Source organism: Papilio polytes, unplaced genomic scaffold, assembly GCF_000836215.1.
Source record: "Papilio polytes unplaced genomic scaffold, Ppol_1.0 DF820956.1, whole genome shotgun sequence".
Lineage (NCBI taxonomy): Eukaryota > Metazoa > Arthropoda > Insecta > Lepidoptera > Papilionidae > Papilio > Papilio polytes.
This window is the reverse complement of record NW_013528248.1, coordinates 1,247,911-1,270,279: the sequence shown is the minus strand read 5'-3', so window position 1 is coordinate 1,270,279 and position 22,369 is coordinate 1,247,911. Positions and strand designations below refer to the sequence as shown.

At 37.2% G+C, this 22,369-nt stretch overlaps 1 protein-coding gene across 1 annotated transcript in view; it reads right to left on the bottom strand.

Moving 5' to 3' along the window:
• Position 1: 1 nt before the first annotated feature.
• The window catches only part of LOC106109950 (nuclear factor of activated T-cells, cytoplasmic 2), a gene marked incomplete at its 3' end in the record, with an annotated part of 70,440 nt that continues 48,072 nt past the window's right edge, over positions 2–22,369 (bottom strand). The window contains exons 3-13 of the mRNA XM_013291607.1: positions 13,487–13,766; positions 9,658–9,837; positions 7,482–7,841; positions 7,191–7,290; positions 6,939–7,121; positions 6,034–6,226; positions 5,725–5,912; positions 4,850–5,015; positions 927–1,090; positions 287–433; positions 2–97 (exon numbers count right to left, since the gene is read on the bottom strand). Coding sequence (XP_013147061.1) covers positions 2–97; positions 287–433; positions 927–1,090; positions 4,850–5,015; positions 5,725–5,912; positions 6,034–6,226; positions 6,939–7,121; positions 7,191–7,290; positions 7,482–7,841; positions 9,658–9,837; positions 13,487–13,766 — 2,057 coding nt within the window. The remainder of the gene's footprint in view (positions 98–286; positions 434–926; positions 1,091–4,849; positions 5,016–5,724; positions 5,913–6,033; positions 6,227–6,938; positions 7,122–7,190; positions 7,291–7,481; positions 7,842–9,657; positions 9,838–13,486; positions 13,767–22,369) is intronic.

Here is a 22,369-nt window from a genome sequence, read left to right as displayed (position 1 = left end):
TGAAGTGCGTGTAGGTGGCGATGGGTGAGGGCGGCTGGCTCTGCGCCGGCGTGCTCGGAGACAACTTCATGGATTCGTACGCGCCCACGAAGTTCACCTGTCGGCATATTTCTCTATTACATTCTATTTTAGACCATTTAAAATAGAATGTAATTAAGGTAAAACAGCAATATATTTGATCATTTGTGTTTGCATTTATATGCGACCGGCACAAGAATGTGATTGGTGTGCGCTCTCGCTGAGGGGTGTCAGTGCGTGATGTGGTGTGGTGAGGTGTGGTGCGGACCTGTGAGGCGCTGTCGCGGGCAGCCTCAGTCTTGAGGCGCAGGTCGATGCCGGCGAGCGGCGCGCCGTGCGCGGGGCGCAGCTCGGGCCCGTCGGCGCCGCAGGAGCCCTCCTCGGGCGCGGAGTGCTGGCTGCTCTCGTCCTGCACCTGCGCAAGTACCGCAGCCTCTGTCACGTCACGTCCATAAATTGCTTCTCGACTATTTGCTGTGTCTTTTCACCCCACAATGTTATATGTGTACACATGTTTGGAAACAATTATTTTTTGTAATTGTTATATTGTAAACGAGTTCTAATAATGGGAGTTGTTAGGACAGGGAATGGATGTAGTCATAGGGAATACAAGACTGTTTTTGCATTATGCGCATCTGTAACAAATAGTAGCAAATTAAATTAGTGTTTTTCACCAACTACTGATAAGTCCGTTTGCCAGCGAGGCGGTATATTATAAATTGTTAACTGGTCGGCACTTCAAACGTTTGGAACCAAGTTAGCCAGTTTATAGAACTAGCGCTGCACGTTTACGTACTCCACTTGTTTTAGTTAGTTTTGTTTTAAAATTTTATGTTCCAGGATTATAGTTTTTACACGTGATCAGATAATTGCTAGTCTTTGTGTCCGTAATTATGCTAGAGACGTACCTCGCTCTTGAGTCCTAGAGGCGAGTGAGGGTCGGGCAGGATGAGCGAGGGGCGGCGCACGGGCAGCGCGGGCGGTGGCATCATGCCGGGCGCTCCGCCCCACGCCAGTACGGGCATCGGCTCTTCGGGCGCTCCTCCGGCGCCAGGGGCTCCGCTAGTCGATCCTGTACACACCACAATTTATTGTCGAGGTGTTCTTACGTTCTCTATTGCCTACCTAGTGCCGCTACGCTTGCTGAACTGCCGCAAATCACCTTCGTAGCCAATTCTATCTGATGGAGGAATAAAACCTAACTCTCGCTTTCTCACTCCGTTCTCTGCTGAAACGATAAGACTTTTTCAAATCCTCTTCGCCTCTTCGCTATGTACTTTGTTGTGTTTTTATTTATGTCGATATTTAAAGCTTTCCATAACATAAATATACAAATACTCGGGATTTCATATTTTTTAAGGAAAGAACTTTGTAAAGAGAATATAATGTTTCTTTGAACATTCTCGATTTTTATGTAAATTTTTAATTTATTGATCTCTATCAGCCCAAAGTAAAAAATATATAGTAATTTTTAAACACTGAAACTGCTTCTAATTTCTGAAAATAAGTAGATTTGAAGATGAATTAAATATTTGATTAAAAATCGATATTTTTATTATATAATACTGGATGTATTTTGCAGATGACGTTTTATCATTACGAATTATCTCGCAGATGTATCTCAAATGTGATTAAGATTTATTCCTCCATCAGATAAAACATGACGCATTCAATCAGGTATTATATCTATCAAGTCGATACTTTAAAAAAATATAACCACCACAAATATTTGCTACAAAAAAGAAACAGTCTCAATTTTTTTTCCAAAAACTTTTTTTTTTCTTTAATGTGGTTTTCAAATTATTAACGAGGTATTTTGCGCAGTGCAGGGTAAGGTAACTCTTTGGGCGGCACGGGAGATACTAGCTACTTGGGGAGGGGATGTGTAAAAACTGTAAAAAAATGTGTTATTGAAAGTAATTTCTCGATTGTGTGATATAAGAAAATTTGTAATATATTAAAAAGTCAAGAAAAACATATCATTAAAGATAAATTTAGACAACGAATTAGTAAAAATAATATAATCCAATTAAAGAGTAAACTGAAATAAAAGTATTTTCAAATATACGTTACCTATCGTTTGTATAGCCTGAGTTAAATTTAACTAAAATAGGTAACAAAAGGATTTTTTGCTTTAGGGCCTGTTCCACCAAATTGTAAATTGTCTCAACAATCGAACATGTAAAACATGTGATGGAAATATCGGATTTTGTACCCTTATCTGTCAGTGACGTCATTTATAATCTGAGCCTTTATCAGCCAGTGGTGGGACAGGTACTTAATCTTTTTTTTTCCTTAAACTTTCCCGTCGAATTCGATCTAGTAATTAGGGAGCTATTACAAAAAAACGGATGAATCTTTTATCGTATTACAATTTTTTTAATTCATCGAATTTAAAGTAAGGGATTACCGAGTTCGATCAAAAATATCAAAATTAAAATGACTCGCATCATAATTACTGAAATTAAAGTGACGTTACAAATATTAAAAAAAAATTGAAGTTGAAACTGTAACCGATATCTGTAAATATTATCGAGAATGATAGTTCTTATTTATGACGTTTATTAGTAAAACAGCGTTCGTATTTTGATTTGTGGTTTTTGCATTGTAATGTATAAGAGTAGAGTAGTCGCCGGTACGTGTGTATGTATTTTTGTTATGTAAGACTAAGACATCGTGAGACTGCCAACTGTACATATAAAAAATATAAATAAATAAAACAGTAGATGTTAGTACAAAGAAAGGCAAAGTGGGCAAAGTTAACAAAAGATCTACTGAGCATATAGGATCTATTGGAAGGAATTCATGCTGTCATTGTGGTATTAACTAGGACCCCTTTTTGTAGAGCGTTACAAATAAGTATTAGTAAAATTAAAAGTAATAAAAAATGTATTATTTGATGAACTGTTTGTGGAAATTGATACAGAGTTGAGAACAGTGGCTCAGTGTTTCTGAGGATAGAAAATTTGGGTAAATGGCTACAGTTGTATGGTAGCGCAATGTCAGTGTGAGGTAGAAATGGAGTATGGTACAGTGAAGCAGTGTTTTTGAGGGGTACGGTACGGTGGTGCAGAGCGCTGTGTCAGAGTGAGGCAGATGTGGAGTACGGTGGCGCAGTGCGCAGTATCAGTGTGTAGTAGATGTGAAGTACGATTTGGTGGCACAGTGCGCAGTGTAAGTGTGGGTTCCAGTACGGTGGCGCAGAGCACAGTGTGAGGTACGGTACGGTTGCGCAGTGCGTAGTGTAAGTGTGGGACACGGTACGGCGGTTATGTGAGCAGTGTCATTGTGGGGCAGAAGTGGGGTACGGTGGCGCAGTGCGCAGTGTTGGGTACGGTATGGTGGCGCAGTGCGCAGTGTAGGGTACGGTACGGTGACGCAGAGCGCAGTGTGAAGTACGGTACGGTGGCGCAGTGCGCAGTGTCAGTGTGGGACACGGTACGGCGGCTTAGTGAGCAGTATCAATGTGGGGCAGAAGTGGGGTACGGTGGCGCAGTGCGCAGTGTGGGGTACGGTACGGTGGCGCAGTGCGCAGTGTCAGTGAGTGTGAGTGTCAGTACCGTGACGGGCGGCGCGGAGCGGGCTGCGGCGGCCGACTCGCTACCTAGACAGACCTAGCTTGAACAGAAAGGGAAAAAGAAACATACGCCAATTGCGCATCAGTCATTTCTTCTAAAAGAATATTTCTCACATAATATTGTCTATGGTAACAACCACCGTACACTACATGCGGTACACAATGAACAACAAGCAACGGACAACTTGTTATGGCATTAGAAAGCAACATTCTGATTGTTAGAGATGACTCACTCCCAATACAACTTCCCCCTTTGCTTTGTTTTTGGTTATCTTAAAATTTTACGTATGGAAAAAATATTGTAACGTATTACCGTTATTACCACAGTAATAAGAAAATTGACAAAGTCGATAGCAGGTTTAAAAGTTGCATTTGGAGTTAATCTGCCATTATTTTTGCTAGTTAACATTATGGCATTAATAATAATACTCATTTTGCGTACTTCATGGATACCAGAAGCTATAATAAAAGAATATACTACAGGTCAACAGATTAATTTCAGGTACAATTCAGTAAAAGCAAAATAAATGTTATTAAAAAACTGATGCGAACATTTTGCAACAAACAATTTGCAAACATTGACATTTATTACACATTTTGCAAATATTGACATCTATTTTTCCACTGAATTATTACATTTTCTAAATCGCATAAAAATTTGTCACAAAGGGAACTTCTTTTTTTTCATTTTTAAATAAAACTCTGATTTTGTTCAACAAATCGAAAACCCTTGTGACAATTTTGAGGTTAATGTGTTAGATTATCTAAGAGCAATTTCGAATTAATTTTATTTGACCAAAGCATTTTCGCATGCAATTATTGTAGACAACACAATATGATATATTAAACAATATATCGTATACACAACCAAAGCACGGTTTTTGTTGTATTACATAAAATAAGCATAGAGATATTTTTAAAGCGCAAAAGGTTTATTATTACTAATGTGAAAATTAGTAGACAAATTATATATTTTTTAACTCTAAGTGCTACATAACCTAAAATAATCATAGGAATATGTATATCAAAAACTTATATTCATTTTTTTTATTTTAATTAAATTCTTACTAAAAATAACCTAAGTACGTTATTATTTAATAATCTTATGACATGAAATTGTTTATGTTCATTATAAAATTGAAACCATTTGAAATAAAAAAATCTCTGACAACAAAAAGCGCGCGTACGGGGGTTAGTGTGTGGGGTAAAAGTGGGGCAATGGGGTTATAGTGGGGCAATGGGGTTAAGGGGTACCTTGCGAGTGGTGCAATGTGCAGTGGAGAGCGTCGCGGCCGGGCGGCGTGTAGCGGAATGCGTGCGGCTCGGAGGCGCGGCCGCCGGAGCGCACGAACAGCTGCACCGTCACCGGCTCCGCGATGTCTGCCCGCAGGTATGCCGGTACGCAGCACACGAGGTGCGTCTGCAACACAAATAACGCGTCACATTAACACGAAACTAAAGATTTCCCTAGTGTGATAGTTGTGTCGAAAACTGTTACATATCCAGTCTTTATTGATCCTTAAATTGTCTTTTTAACTCCTTAACTGCGGCTCTTATTTATACAATCCAAGGAGATGCCAACACATCATTCGTCTGATATTAAGTGTCAGTCCTATCAAATTATAAATTGTCTGATAATTGTCGAACATGTAAAATATCGGATTTTGTTCCCTTATCTGACAATGATCTCGTTTTTAAGCTATCTGAGTCTCTATCAGCCAGTGGTGGGACAGACTCTTAGTTTTGTTAAGTGTAGTGTAAGTTTGCTAAACAAGATTTTTTTTATTTGTTGAAAGTTTCGTATGGCTCTTTGGATAATAAGTCTACCGATCACTGCCTTGGCGGAGATGAGAAAGAGAGAGAGAGGGGGGGGAGAGAGAGGGGAAGGGGGAGAGAGACGGGAAGAGAGAGAGAGAGGGGGAGAGAGAGAGAGGGAGAGATAAAGAGAAGAAAACGCTGAAAGATTCTAAATTCTACAGAAATAAATTATTCATTCAGCGGACCCTAAAACTCATAAATTTGCCTCTCTTTGCATATTTTATCCATAACATTTATGACACTAAAAGATCTGAAATGATGTTTTAATGTTTTTAGAAATACTAAAATGAATATCTGGAATATCACCATACCTGTTGTAGGAATTCCTTGTCAGGCACGACCTCCTCCTCCCAGGTGGTGTGTCCGTCTTGGCGCTGGCAGAAGACGACGCGCGTCTCCTTGAGGAAGTTCTTGCCGAGCAGGTACAGCTCCAGGCCGCCGGTTGCTGGACACGACACCAGCGACTTCCGGCAGACCTCCGGAACACCAGGGGGTTGAGCTGAATTACAACAAAGCTTAGTATACAAAGAGCATAAAAAAGGCAATGTTTAGGGTCTTGTTGGATTAAAAGTCTATTCAATTTTAATTCAAGAACAGAGTAGAATGTAGTAGATACTGACTGCATATTATTTGCGTGGAGCAGACTTGCAAGGTTTCGGATCGTCCGTTGGCGTCCACGATGTCTGTACGGAACACCATGCGGCAGCGCGTGGACTTCTTCTTGCCGCGCGCAGAGTGCCCGCCTCCCGCACCGCCTCCACCCCCACCCCCTAGCGCCTCCCCGAACCGATGCTCTACGTCCACGTTACGTTCCTGTAATACATACATTTTATATAAATCTTCGAATTGAAGTTGACACAATGAAGTGTTTGTTTGGTGGTCCAGTAAAAACTGTTCTAGATCCCCTACAGGCTACAGTTTTATTATCGGCAGATATTTATTCGGGTGCTTAATCAGTATGAATTGGTCAGATCAGATCAAACTATCAACTAATAAAAAGCTCTGTTGTTAACGAGGGTTCTATCTCGTAGACGAAAATGATTGTTGTCAACAAAAATGACATGGCATTGAAAGCATAAAAGTACAGATATACCGAGACATTATTATTGTTGTCATCATAGTAGCGTTGTAAAATCATTGTCCCATATTATGACACAGAAATAATATTAAGAATCTATTATCGAATAGAAGCAAGAAATGGTACGAAGACGCGACGGCGCATTGACCTAAGATAAAACGTCGCAGCGATACGTCGGGGACAAAGGTCGCGACTGCCAACCCCCCGCTCGCCCCCCAACTACCGCGATAACGCCCCGCACAACGCACACTTCCGATTGTCCACTTATTTAGGGGACAATGAAATGCATCAAGACGTATTATTCTCCAATAAGACCAATTTGGAGCTTTCGATGACCAACTAAAGAGGTAATGTATAGAAACTGACTCGAAAAGATTACATTCTCAGTCTGATAAAAAAGAACGTAGTAATAAATGAAGATATTATAGGTAAAGAAGTAGTAGTGACCTTGAGTATTCCGACGCAGTCGCAGGTGACCTGCCAGTTCTTGCTAGGATCTAGGTCCAGCTCGATGAGCACGGTGCCATCCTCCTTTCGTTCGCGGCACGGCGTCGAGTTCTTTCCCGCCACGCGGCACGCCTGGTAGAACATGTGGGGAGCTACGCGTCCACTGTCTGTTCCAATAAACACCTGACAAACAATTGAGTTAGTCTGCTTCTAAGGAACTCACGTTAGTTGACCAAAAGTAGTGATAGATACCTGCAGCACAGCGGGCTTGTCATAGCCGACCAGCTTAACGATTGGAAACCCATTGCCGGAGTTATCCTTGACAGCGCCCCGGCTACCTTCAGTCTGATATCTGAAAAAAGTAATATTATTTTAATTATCGTTCTAGATGATGAGCTTGGTATTCTGTTGAAAACAGATGTCTCTCTTGTTGTTTATTTCTCTGTCTTCACTACTTTTCTTTTACTGTCCGTGCTTATATGGACGTTATTTATGTACATTTAGGTATGGTAACACTAATTTAGATTAAAAATGTGAACGAACCTCGCGCGATGCTGTGTCTCGGGTTGGCAGAGTATTTGTAGTTCCACGCTGCCGTCTCGTGAGCGGCTGGTGAGCGGCGCGGCGAGACCAGCCGGGCCCGTGTGCGCCATAGCGGCCAGCGCCCGCCGCCGCGCCAACGCCTGCGCCAGCTTGCCGCCGTACTTGCCCCCCAGCTTACCCCCCAACTTGCCACTTAGCTTGCCCCCCACCCCCACTAGTTTGCCGCCCCCCGCGTACTTGCCAGCGAGCTTCCCGCTGCTGCCCAGCTTGCCCCCGCAGGCCCGGTACGCCGGCTCCTGGAACCGTTTACCCGGACTCTCCGAGATGTTTGGACTAGATAAACTGCAACCCGCTCTTATCCTGCAACCAACATGTAACAAACAATGAATATATTTAACAGACAACACAAAACATATCCATCTAAACGCTGATAATGATTTGATGAGAAGAAAAACAATAATATAATCGAAACACCATTAAAATAGACTTACCGCTTGCAATAATAAAAATCTGTGATAATACGAATTAATCCATTCTTAAGCCATAAATCTTTTAAGATCCGAGCTAGAGATGGAAAGAAAAATAACGCAGCACACATAATGAAGTAAAACTTTCCTGTGCCAGACGTAATCAAATGAAGCGGTCAACCTTTTACCACTAGGTGATGCCATTTGCGAATCGCTCTTAAGAGAAACAACAAATTCTCTCCAACCCTCTATATGCGAGAAAGTTAATAACGGACCGGGTGAAGGGTTAAAGATCAAACCTTTGCGCGACAGGTTAGCTTGGCTTTCAATGTAAAAGTGTAGAAACATAGATATACTGCGTCCTAAAAATGGTACTGGAGAAGATGAGATTAATTCACTAAATTTTGTCTACAGTACATTATGGGAGGCACATCCATAAATCTTGAAAGAATTAAATAATACATAAGTCGTTTAACAACACATATTTTCAGTTACTAATAATGTTTTTTTTAGAGGTTTTACGTACCTTTATAGGAATTAAATTCAACGCATGGTTACCTTTCACTACATTGTATCAGTTTTCACTGTATTTATGTGAAAATGAATAAAGGACGTTTTACAAACACGTTTGTTTTGTGGAAATTTCGAGTAAATACTGATGAGGAAAATGTTACAATGGTATTTATTTGAAGGGATATTTTTATCAAAAGCCTCCAGAAAATTCGTTCCCTTTCTAATTTCGATCGATGGATACAATAATCCTATTAAGTTTTTCAACTCCATACAATAATTATAAATACAATTAGTATGGATTTTTATCTTGCATAGCAAATACACGTCTGTAGCCTAAATTACGTTGGACTACAAAAACCTTGAAATCTTTCTTATGTTACAAATAGGGGGAGTGGCTTTGTTATGCATTTTTATAAAGTACGTGTCTCGCTGACGATACGATAAGGCCCTCAACACACGTCACGTATCGCTGTGACGTGGCCGGGCGTGTGGAACGTGCCTATCTTAACATCTACAGTGTCGGAAGGAGGGAGGGGTTGCGGAGAAAACTTAGTTAATTCAGTTTTGGTTGTTCACAAATAAACGAACGCATAGGGACGACTTCAGTGTCCGAAACCAGTTAAAATTGTTGTTGACCTCCCATTTTGTTAACATGTAACGTGTTATCTGTACGCCCTACGTGTCCTGGACGACTTTGGTGTTTAGTCTAGACACAGTAAAGTGCTATAAAATTGGTGCAAATAAATTCACAAACTGTACCATAAAATCTACAATAGGAAGCGGTTATGTTACGTAAGGTTGAATTTCATTTTAGTTTCAGTTCCCACGTAAATCACCAATTAGTAATGTTGTTATTGCAATTTACACAATACTTGCACCTACAGCGGACATAATGCAGCTGGTTTGAAAGTTACTTGGAAGGCTATATTAATTTAATCCGGTAATATTTGCCCGCTACTTCTTGGTGACAACCTTTTTATTATTATTTCACCTAAACCTATATATTTTCACAATCACTCTTACTAGCCGGATACTAACACACAAGATTGCCGTTCTAAAATAAGCACAACCCCTCAACAACTCTTCATTGTAAAATATAAGTGGTCCATTAAGAACAATGATTTGTGGTACAAATAAGAATAAAGAATAATTGAGAATCCTTTTGGAGTCTGTTAAAAAAAGGTGGTGCAACGTACACGGGAGTGGGCAGCGGTGCGGACGGCGTGTCGAGCGGAGCGGGCGCGTGCGCGGGCGCTAGAGCGGGCGCGAACGTGTACGCGTCTATAGCGTCGTCGCACTCTACCTTAACCGGGTGGTCGTCTGCGCGCCGCCTTTTCGCCTCACCATGCTCCCATTCCTCCGACGTGTCCGTACATCTGCGCACACGAGCCAATACATCGTTTACACTACGTATAGTGTATTTAATTTTGAATATCGCCTATAAAACAAAATTAATGAATGAATTCACCGAAAAAATCGATTTTAGCTTCATGTCGCAGTGTTAATAGAATTGTAAAAATCGTTAAATATATCTCCGTTGTAAAGGGTAACCGCTAGCTCTAATTTTTTGATTAATAATAGCTAAAATTTTGCCACACATGTCTGTAATCATCTTTTAAATTTTAAATTTCGTTTTAAAGTATAAAAAACCGTTGGAAATTGATGAATGAATCCACGTGAGCGCATGGATAAACAAATTGTTCTCGTATGCGGATAGAGTAACAATGCGTTCAAACGTAAGCAAAAATGTGAAAATGTTTACGAACGCGGACCGTTATTCAAAAGTCGATATAAAAACAGATGGAATAAAATTTATTTTAGCTTACCGATGGATCAAAGAGTGCAGCTTACGGTCATTGATTATTCGCGAATGTGAGTGGGTGAGTCATGAGGTCGTGAGGTAGATTGCGCCGAAAATACGTGGCCACCACGTGCGCCTGCGCCGATATACCTCGTGCTGAACGTTCACGCGCACCGATAAGTATTCCGTATCCATTTCTTATGGGTACGAATACGAAGGATAAAGGAGTATCCAATCCAAAAACTAACATTAATATGTAAGAAACATATTTTGTTAAGAACTTCAAACATATTAGAGTTGACAGAATAAAAAATATTTTAAATAAAGTTAAATACAGAATTACCTAACTTTATGTTTAAAAGTAACAAGTTAACATTGGTACCTCAATGCTAACTGAAATACTATTTTCGAGTATTCAGTTCGATAATATTTTAACCTGTTTTCAAACCAGTTAAAAGCCGATTGCACACCCTGTCCCGAGTCCATTATCTAATACAATATAATTGTGTTAATTATACACTAAATACGTAAATAAAAAACGTTTTAGTTGAGTGTAGACTGGAGTCGAAGATTATATACAATGTAACGAACGTCTTAACTTCTACGTAATAGAGTTCAAAGTTACAAAACATGGAAACAAGTTGTACATCACGGATGTATACGATTGAAAATGTATGAGACATATATAACGGCAGACCGGCGCCAGAAGTGTTTTTAGAAAGAGTGACGTCAGCATTGCTGACGTCACTATTATACTCTTCATGGTGATCACTCATCAAAAAGAACAAAAGAACTTTACAACAATTTATTTTCACTTAGTAGAGCAGAGCTCCGTACTATTCGACGACTCGAGTGAGAATGCCTCATGCTCGGTCGGCGGCTCTATTTATAGGAAACTTACAATAATGAATTTAACAATTTTTAATATTAAAATCAATTTCAAGAAATAAATATGGAATAATAAATGCAATTATGATTTTAGATGATAATTTCAACGCTTAAAACTAAGTCTTCATTAGCACGTGGTATTTTATTGACGTTATGAGATGAAGTAATGTTTTCGCGCCGATATATACGTCGAAGTGTGAACTAGAGTTGAGAGCGTATTGAATATAGGAACGAACGAATGACTGAATGACAGTAGAAGTAAAGTGGTAAGTTATAGTGTGTCTAAATAATTTAGATTAGTTTGACAATTCACTTCAAATTTAGTAGGGATGGGTTGTGTAATATCAGTCATGAATCTTATCGATTTTCGATTTTTATTCTTATAGAAGTTGGAATCGATAGATTCATAGTTATAACTTTTGAATTAAAAAAAAAACACTGTTTTCTCAAATGAATAATGACCATTATGAGAGTAAATAAATGTTTATTACTATTACAGCCTTCGTAGGCGAATTGGATTTCGCCTCTGTTTGTTTCGTCAATACGATACCTGTCTATTAAGTACGGCATTTGCCTTCATACAAATAGAATTAGATACTTCGTATGCGTCATTTATCAAGCTAATCTATCGTATTTAGACACACTATAAGCAAAAGAACTATCAATTGTTGATAAAAATGTTGCCATATCCCTTTTAAGGTCTTTTTGAAATTTCTAGATAGTAGATTTATTATTATACTATTTTAATGGCTCTCTGTTAAAGAAAAATTTTATTCTAGACATATAAATGATCTGAAATATAGAAAAGAAAGCTAGTATTTCTGTTTTACGTTTCTCTTTGATTTTCTATGTCATCCCGGATAAAATTAGAGGATTGGAGATAATATAGTATTTACAATTATGCTCTTAGAAATAACATGAACAAAGCACATAAAATTAACTTATTAATATCGACGCGTAATTCTTAAATCTTTACCATAGTTAATTACAATGTACAATTCCCTGGCATTATGTACAACCATAAGCGATATCATGTGTTTTTTGTATATGTAATATTCTTTTACTATTCCAAGTTCCAGGCTTGTGCTAGGAATGTTCATGACTAGTCCAATGGTTGGATTCGAACCCTCGACTTTGTGATCGGAATTCACCCTTAACCATTAGGCTATTTTCGCTATATGCCCATTTAATATACAGAATGATTTGTATTATATATCCATGCAATGATTATTTTTGTGCTAAAGTTTTGTAATGTTTTTCTTTATTTTTTAAGGCACTTATTGATTTTCACAAATGGGAAAAGGCTCATGCAGCACAGGATTATAGTGCAGGACCCAAGGAATATATTTTTTTATTAGGGTTAAATAATAAAGGTTTTATTTATTTATGGCGTAGTTTATTTCACGATAATTGTGTGTATACCATTGTCTACTGCCAAAATACTTGTATTTGTAAAATAAAAGACATTGTTTTTGCTCAAGTGTTTCAGCAATTTCTTTTACCTAAAACGTTTCCACTTGGCCAGCGTGGTTGATTATGGCCTAGCCACCCTAATTTAGTGTAGGCTATGACAACGTTTCACGACAACAAACTCTCCTAATTCAGATTGTCTACTAATTTATTGGATAACCGATGAGTCAGCTCAAATGTATAATAATCGTTAATAGTAAAGAGGGCAGGCGCCACGCGTTATCGTGCGTTATCAGACAATCTAGTACTCGATAAATACATCTAAGAATTCGTTCGCAAGATTGCAACAATCAGATAAGACGACACGATACGTGCCTGTACATCGCTACGTACTGCGAATTCGAAGGCCGACTAAGATGTCGTGCAAATCACTGTATTATAGAGCTTAAATTTTAATAGGTTACAAGTTGGAACAGTGAATTGAATGAAATGAGATCCGATTTGTAGCATATTTTCTCATAACATCTACAAGTATTCAATATGGTTTTGAAAGTAGACTGCGTGCGTGCGACCTACACATTTGGTAGACTATCATTATGTTCCAATTAAACTACTATTAGTTGGATATAATCACTATTTAATTTTAAATGTTGTACCAATCATCTAGATTTGGATTTATATACCGACAACCGTTTTGCACACATTTTCTAACAAAAGTAAAGCCAGATATTGTGGTAATTAACATTAGCATTATAAATAATATGTGTAAACCGTGTGAATGAATACAGACATTGTGAGGCGCTTGTTAGCGTGTTAGGTCGATGCTATGGTATGCAATGATATTTAAACATATACGCTAGCGGTTAAGCCCGTAAGGCGACAACACAGAGCGGCGACAAAGACCGGAGACCGGCCGTAAGCCTCACCTGTTGACTGGGTCCGGACCGAGCCCGCTGTCGTTACTGTTGTCGCACGGTTCCGGGGGGCGCAGCGAGTGCGTGTGCGTGTAGTGCGACAGTTTGCCGAGTTTGCCGAGGTGAGCAAACTTGCCCGGGTTGTGCGCGCTCTTGCCCGGGTGCGCCATCTTGCCCGCGTGCAACATTTTGCCCGGGAGCCCCGACTTGCCCGGGTGCGGCCGCTTATGTATCACTTTCCTGTGGACCCGCGCGCTCATCGTCGCTGTCGTCGACATAGTCATTTTCATGCCTGTCAACAAGCAAAAATGATTATTAGACAGTTCATGCAAACGCAATGATTAACAACAATACAATGAGAATTGTTTATATCACGACGAACGAAAGCGTTCAAATATTATTTTAGTTTAGACAAGTATAATTCGTGCACGGAAAGCTTTGCCGATAGTCGTATGACGTCACGCATTAACTGACGGTACAGAGCAAAAGAGCGCGCGACGTGGTCTGTGTTAGTGAGTGGGGAAATCATCGGCAAACCTTCTGCGCACGACTAATATGTACAATTTAATGATAAGGAACATATAGCAATAAAAATGGGTCCAAATTTTATTCTTAGTTCAAAGTAGAATAAACGGTAGAGGTTCGACATTATTCTAAGTTTTTTTATTACATTTATTTGTTAGGATTTTCCCGATGAATAACAAATGCTTTTAAGAATTCTAAACGCAGAGAGATAGATAAGATCTTTATTAGTTTTAGCAATGTTAAATTCGTTCAAAGGGATTGATTTTACAACACCAGCAATTGACAGCATTAAAAAATTGTGTGAACTTAAAGTCTCAAATTACTGATTTTATAATAAATATTTTATTTTATTTGACGCAAATTCTTAGTAATTGACTGTGAAGCTATGATGTCGAGAATTGTTAAAAGCGCGCCAAACATTAATCCATGGCGGCCATTTTGCAACTATCGTAGATTTTACGACAGATCGCAATCTCGTTTATGGACGACATACTCGTAAAATTACGAACGCGTTCAGGAATACCAAAATCAAATACTTAAACGTAACGTTAGAATTATTGAATTACAAGATTTATCCTAGCTACGTATCTTCATACTTTGTTGGAACGTTATAATCACAAGAGAATCATGCTTTTTGTATAATTAACAAATTCAGATGTAAATTACTAAATAATCTTTGTAATCTTACTAATATTATAAATGCGAAAGTTTAGATGATTGGATGGATGTTTGTAAGAGTTTGTAGCCTAAACGGTTGAACGGATCTCGTTGAAATTTGGTAGATGTAGAGGATAGTCTGGATGAACACATAGGCTACTCACTTTTGTTTTTTTAATTCCACGCGGACGGAGTCGCGGGCGAAAGCTAGTATGACCAATAAATTAGATATGGCTCTCTGGATAAAGACATTGCATCACTCTACAAAACAAATTTTATATAACCAAAAATTATCCTTGAATATGGTAAACTGGAACGGCGACATAAGTCAAGGTTCTCTTTTTTTCTTGTTTTTCCTAAGTTTTGTCCAGAAGTAAACTGTAATACGTTATCCGACTATGTAAATTATCTGATATAATATATTTACTATAATTCTGAGGCACAGCAAAAAATATTTATAGCTTTGACAATTGTATTTGAACACAATTTGTTGTCAATTTTTAATGCCTACAATAACTCATGTTTTAAGAAGTTATACTTTTAGATTATGTAACAATAGCCTTTGCCCGCGAATCGGTTCGCATAGAATTAAAAAAAAAGTAAGTAGCTTATATGTTCTTCCAGACTATCCTCTACCAGTTAAGACTACAAACTCTAACAAACATCCATCACGAACAAGTCGAGGACTTAGAGTTTACGATCTAGGGGAGTAGGCAGCTGGTATTATAAGTAGTAGTAATTATATTCTAGATTTTTCGATTTTCTGGGGGAAGGGGGCTGTAGTCCTGGTGACGCCCATCTAAATTAGATGTAGAATTTTCGCAGCTAACAGTATCGTCATCGCCATTTTGTGTCGAAAAGTAATAAAATTGTCGTTAAATATCAGTTCCGTTTCCAGTTTGATGGCCGGATTAATTGCATTCTATTGATGTTCACATGAAATTTTCATTGCTTAATCTGTGTTTATAACTTATTGTGATTCCTTGACGTTCAGCTAAATTTAAAAAGTATACAATGCGGTTAAAATTCCTGTTTAACAGTTCCCACGATTATGATGGTAAAAATATCATTATTCTTATTTTTCTATAGATAAATTAACGGTTGACCATTAAGTTTTGCTCTTTAAAAATGGTATATGTTAGCTTAGCATATTCGGCAATACCGGACCCATCCTCACAATCACCATCATCTTCCACCTTATTCTACTCCCGTAGTGGCGCAACAGGTTTTTGTCTCCACATAACTCTATCATACGTCATCTCAGTCACTCCCTTTTTGATCATGTCACCTTCTACACAATCCATCCATCTCTTTTATGGTCTTGAGGTAGTTCGGTGTACACTTTCTCACTCATAATGTAACATGCGATTCATCCTCATAACATGCCCATAACATGCTAACCTTACGTTCTCTACCACTGGATACTCATAAACTTAAACCGGACCGACCTTCATGAATCCGAATAAAAATGCAAACCATAAGCTTGAGTAATGTCCGCTCACTTATCTATCACAAATCAGACTTCAGCATCAGTATTCAGACTACGAAGGAAGCTATAAACATGAATCGTAAAATTCGCCTTCGCTGACATAATCAACTTTGGCTACTTAAGATTAAATAATTTTCAATTCATATAAATCACAGGATAAAAGTGATTTTTAAAGAATTTGTTGCATTACCAAAAGAAAAAAGAGCGTCGGTGGCTCAGTGGTTTAGCAGTTGTCTAAATAAGTTAGATTAGTTTGACAATTCACTTCAAATTTAGTAGGGATGGGTTGTGTAAAATCAGTCATGAATCTTATCGATTTTTATTCTTATAGAAGTTGGAATCGATAGATTAATAGTTATAACTTGTGAATTTAAAAAAAAAACACTGTTTTCTCAAATTAATAATGACCATTACAGATAATAAGAGTAAATAAATGTTCACTACTATTACAGTCGTACGTAATCTAATTGGATTTCGCTATTATTACTGTCATCGCTTAATTCTCTACATTATAATCAATAATAGAATTGTCCTCTAAATAAGTTAAGTTTGCGTATTTGTTTCGTCACTACGATACCTGTCTATTATGTACGGCATTTGTCTTCATACAAATAGCATTCGATACTTCATATGCGTCATTTATCAAACTAATCTATCTTATTTAGACTAACTATAACAGATTGTGATAAAACTTTAGTATAATATTCTGAGGATATCCGAGTATTTTGTACAGGAAATTTAAAACAGACAATTTAGAATTGCGATGTCTACCGTGGTATGCATTCCCCTAGTCTATACTATTATAATAAAGCGTAAATACACACTTCTTTGTTGCCTAAGATGTCAGCAATCACAGCATATTACTGAATAGTTTTTTTATAATAAATAGCCCTACACTTACGTCACGCTTAAGGTTATATATTTTCACGCTATTAAACATTAAATATTTTGGATAAAAATCCTTATGTGGGAAAGAGACCATAAGTTGCTGCCAACATCAAGGAAGCAATTGTCATTTGTGCATTTGAATATTGACATTTCATGCGGATGAAGCCGCACTGGAACACCTAGTATTTAATAAAATCAAAAATCAACTTACAGCTTCGATCAAGAATCGCTATTAAATATAAAAATAATAAGATAATCATGATGTTTATATTTACATCTTCATTTTCACTGATAATCACAAACACTGATCGAAACACTTCACTTTTTAACAATTGTCATAGATCAACCGTAAAGAGGCGCATCATATTGAATAGCACAATTGACTGTTTGTTCGCATACAAATCACTCGTATATATAAGTTCTCAGTGGCCAGGGATACGGGGCGCTGATATTATGCGCATAGGTAACTACATCCATTATTTTCTGATTCCTGTCCTTTACTTCAATACATAGTTACCAATCCTTTACAATGTACATTCTAATTTCAATGATGTTTCGAAGTTTCTGGAAATTTGAATGAATTAGTGTTTTATAATACTGGCTGTTGCTGCGACTTCGTCGTGAAATTAAAAGAAAAAAAAACCTATATTACTCACTGATAACGTAGCTTTTTAATGGTCAAAGAATTTTTTAAATTGGTCCAGTAGTTTTTGATGTATTTCAATAAATACAAAAATAAAAATCTTTCTTCTTTATATCAGTATAGATAGTTATTGTTAAACGCAATATCGCCTCTTACGTCATCCCTCTCCATCTTGTTTCTCCCTTAGTTAATAGTTAATTTTTACGCTGATATAATTTTCAAACTAAGAGAAGAGACAATAATCGTTACATTAAGTACCTGTGACTAAGAATTGATCCATGGCCGACTAGACTTTGTACTATGACGTGTGAATGACGTCACATGACTCATGTAAATAAAACCCCAGTTCAGGCCGTTCATCGATTAATTAATAAATCTAAAGTCTACCAAGAATGAAATAGATGGTTACGAGTCACATAAGGAAACTATTTGATTTCGATTTCAACTAATATTGATAAAAATTCCAAAGTAGCATTTTTTTTAATTAAATCGATTGATATAATAACGTCACTGAACTTACGTGTGGTAATTTTCTTAGAGTACTTTCTAAGTTTAGAAAAAGTACATAAAGTACACGTCAACAGTTGACCTAAAAACCCATTGGAAATAAAAAAAAAACCTAACTCAAGGCATAATTAAGGCATCGGTCAGATGTAGATTGACCAGTTTAATCATGTTAGTATTTACCTACAATTAAAATAAACTAACATCACAAACAGTAGCTGTAATCTGACGCATAGAATACAGTGTACATTCTGCGACACTGCCTAATCTTTGGTAAATATGCAACCGCATTTACTTTTCCGGTTGTTGCGATGTTTGTGGCCAGCGCTGGATGGTTATATGAGGTTAATCGCTAACTCGTTCACCTCCTTTCTCCAACAATCTTAGGCGATACCAAACAAGCTTAGCGTAAAAGTTTTATTTATCTATACTATTATAATAAAGCGTAAACACACACTTCTTTGTTGCCTAAGATGTCAGCAATTACACCATATTTTTGAATAATATTTTTTTTAATAAAAAGCCCTTCACTTACGTCACGCTTTAGGCTGTATATTTTCACGCCATTAAACTTAGGGGTAACTATTTTGGATAACAACCCTAATGTGGGAAAGAGACCATGTTGCTGCCAACATCAAGGAAACAAGATTGCCAAGGTTTGTCATGTCATGTAAGTTTGACATTTGCTAATAATAATTTGACAAATGTAAACAATAAAATAATTTCATGCGGATGAAGTCGCACGGGAACAGCTAGTTTTAGTATAAAGAGACAATGTCCAATTCGTATACTATAAAGAACATTATCATGTTTGCATAAATAAATACTTTGTTTGAAAACAAGATTACCAAATATTTACTACATACATGTGTTTCGTTTTTTATGTATGAGCATAAGGAAAATGAAAACAATGTTTGGTGAACACAACCTTCAAGAGTTCAACGGCATCGATAGTGCCACGAACTTTGACGTATGTTACTCGTATCGTATTACAATTTCATTGAAAACAAGACGTCAATCGGCCTAATAACTTGCGATTCTGTTTACAATTACAATCATCATCATCAGCTCACTATACATCTTTACCGAGGAGCTCGGAGTTTACCCTAAGTTAGGGGTTACTAGGCCATTTTTTTTTTCCGAAGGGGAATACTTTCTGCATACTCCATGCCTCTGGGCAGACATGAGAGTTATGTGGGACTCTCCCCCCTCATAGTGGGGGGCATACCTCACTAAACCCCTTCGTTCCCTCCTGGCCATTGTGTGGGACGCCACGGGATAGCTTGCGCTTGCCACCGCGACGCCCCACTGAGGGGTTACTAGGCCATAGTCAACCACGCTGCAATGCGGATTGACTTCACACATATCTTTTGAATTTATTCGCCGATATGTGCAGACATCACGATTTCCTTCACCGTTAGAACGTCGGGTAAATTATGTACATATATATGTAGATTCCAAGTCAAGTGTTTAAGCCACTGAGCGAAATTATTTGTCAAGCCAATAGTAATAGTAATTTTTCACGATAAAAATGTTCAAGAGGTACATGGGCGCCATTAAGTACTCATATCTGAATAACTATTGATTGTTCAACTATATTATCACTGAACATCAAGTGTTGAACAAGCTACAAACGTGTAAGAGCGTGCGCACACATGAAACTAAAATATCGCACAGCTTTTTTCTTTTTTATGGGCTGCCTTATGCCGCCCCGTCGTACTCCCCCTGGCGTGGTGAATCCAAGGACTTTGTTTACTTTATTTTATTTAAAATACAATACTTACAGTTCCAATTAAAACACAATCATTAATACATTTAAAAATTTTAAAATTCTCGCCACTCTTACCACTTTAGTCTGCCTTGATTCTTATGAGCTTAGAGGTGTGTAAGCTATTCGATATTCAGTTGTGCAACTAATCAGTTGAATAGGCAGCGAAACAATCGACAATCGCACAAAAAATAGTTTAAGGTATGCGCACGCTAGAAATGTTAGTATTTTGTACAAATCATTTGTGTAATATAAACCACATAGAGTCGACAATCATTGTATAAATCAAAAGATTGGCTCTTAACTACATTTATATCTACACGTACTACTTCCTTAAATGTGACAAGAATTACAATCACTGGTTATAGCCTATTCGGTAGAAGCATATACAAGAAGTAAGTAAATGTAACATACAAAAAATGTCGACTGCTTATCGATCCTTAGCGTTAGAAGTTTTCTTTACCAAGCATTACTAAGATTTTATCTATTTTATGTTTCTTAAACATAAATTCAGCGTATTTATTTAGTAATTGATTAACGGTTAATGAGGGCAGTCAAACTAGATATAATGTTGAGGGCCAAGTTCGTTACCCTGGGGCATTCCGACGTCTAATCGATAGCCAACTTCGTTAATCGGTCGATTTCTTGACATCGAGAGTACCCAACACTATCTGATAATATACTATTAGGTAGAGACCACAATCGTTTAGAATCATTTAATTATAAATGCAAATGTTATATTTGATGAAGTCAAAAGCCTTTTAAAATACCGTTATCAACTTAAATTGTCCACTCGTACAGTATTTAGTTACATCCAAAGGAAAACTGCTCTGATTTTTTTGTTCTGTATGTTAAACAATTTTTACGTTGAAAAAGAATATTTTAACCAATTTAACATACATTAGAACCTAGCTCTATGACATAACATTTGTTGATTATTCAGTAGACAGGAAACATTGTTTTTGTTTAGCATTTACATTGTTTGAAGGTTAGAACGAACGTAATGTCAATAATGCGGTGTAAAAAAGAATTAACACAGAAGTAACACTGGTATTTAGTTTTTGAAAATTTGATAACAGAGAAAAAAATTCAAGGCAATCAACAAACATAATGCAGAAGTTATGGCGTATCTAACACCGATGAATGACCTATTATTACGTAATATAAAACAAAAAGTATAGGTCAAAAAGTGAATAAATACCGACGCTACGTATCGTGGCGATCCGCGTGACCGAAATTACAATTTCAAATCTCCAGTAAACATTCACCTAAGAGATTCTTGTACGTATTGTATATTCAGTGAAATTGTATAAACTAACATAAATGTTTACTTGATACTTACTTAATATTTTAAAACTTTAATACTGCTATATTACGTTATTGTTATAAGAATTGTAATTATAAAAAGAAATCTTAAAGCCTAAACTAAACGAGAGCAGACAGTCTGACTGGTTTAAGACGCGATGCAAGAAATGCCCCAATAACACGTGCCAAAATCGTTGGCTTGATATTTGAGTTGATGTGTACACTACAGACGTATAATCTATACTATTATAATAAAGCGTAAGATGTAAGTAGCCTAAGATGTCAGCAATTACATCATATTTTTGAATAATTCTTTTTTTAATAAAAAGTTTAATATATAGAACATGTTTTAGGCTATATTTACATGCTATTAAACATAGGTAGTAATTCATTTGAAAAAAAAAACATCATGCGGGAAAGAGACAAAACTACAAGCTGCCAACATTAAGGAAGCAAGTTTGCTATGGTTGTAATTTGTGTATTTGAATATAAAAAAAATATTAAAGTTTTCATAATTCGGACGAAGACGGGAATAGCTTGTTGATAAAACGATTATCGTCTCAATGTAGTCCTTATATCTGACTTCATTAATGAATTGAAGGCAGAAATCAGTTTACACCCACGTAAGAAACTGCGCACATCTAACTAATATTATGTTTTGCAATTTAAAAGCGCGAGTTTATTGACCGTGAGATTTAAAAATAAAGAGGCGGATGTTATTTAGCAATGCGCGTTCACAAAATATTTGTGCTAGTCACGAACATCTCTAAATTTTGAATTAGATTAGTAGAAAAAATCGAATAAACGCTGAACAAATCGATTTAATTAACGTTTTCAAGCCATTGAATAATCGACTTTGACTTTAAAGCTTTAAAAAAAGTATTAACAAAGATTCGACTTTAAAAATATTGCTTTCGTTTGATCGTTGATAAAGTTGAACTAAGTTGATTTTTAAAGATGCAATGTAAAGAAAAAAGTAACCGGCCACTTTCAGTAGTTACAAGCGTTACGTGTTAGAACACATAATCATAAGCGAGCGTTCGCACGGACGCGAAAACGCTAGGCGGTAACTATGTGTCAAAATAGAACGTATGGGATTGTATGAAGCTGTTCATA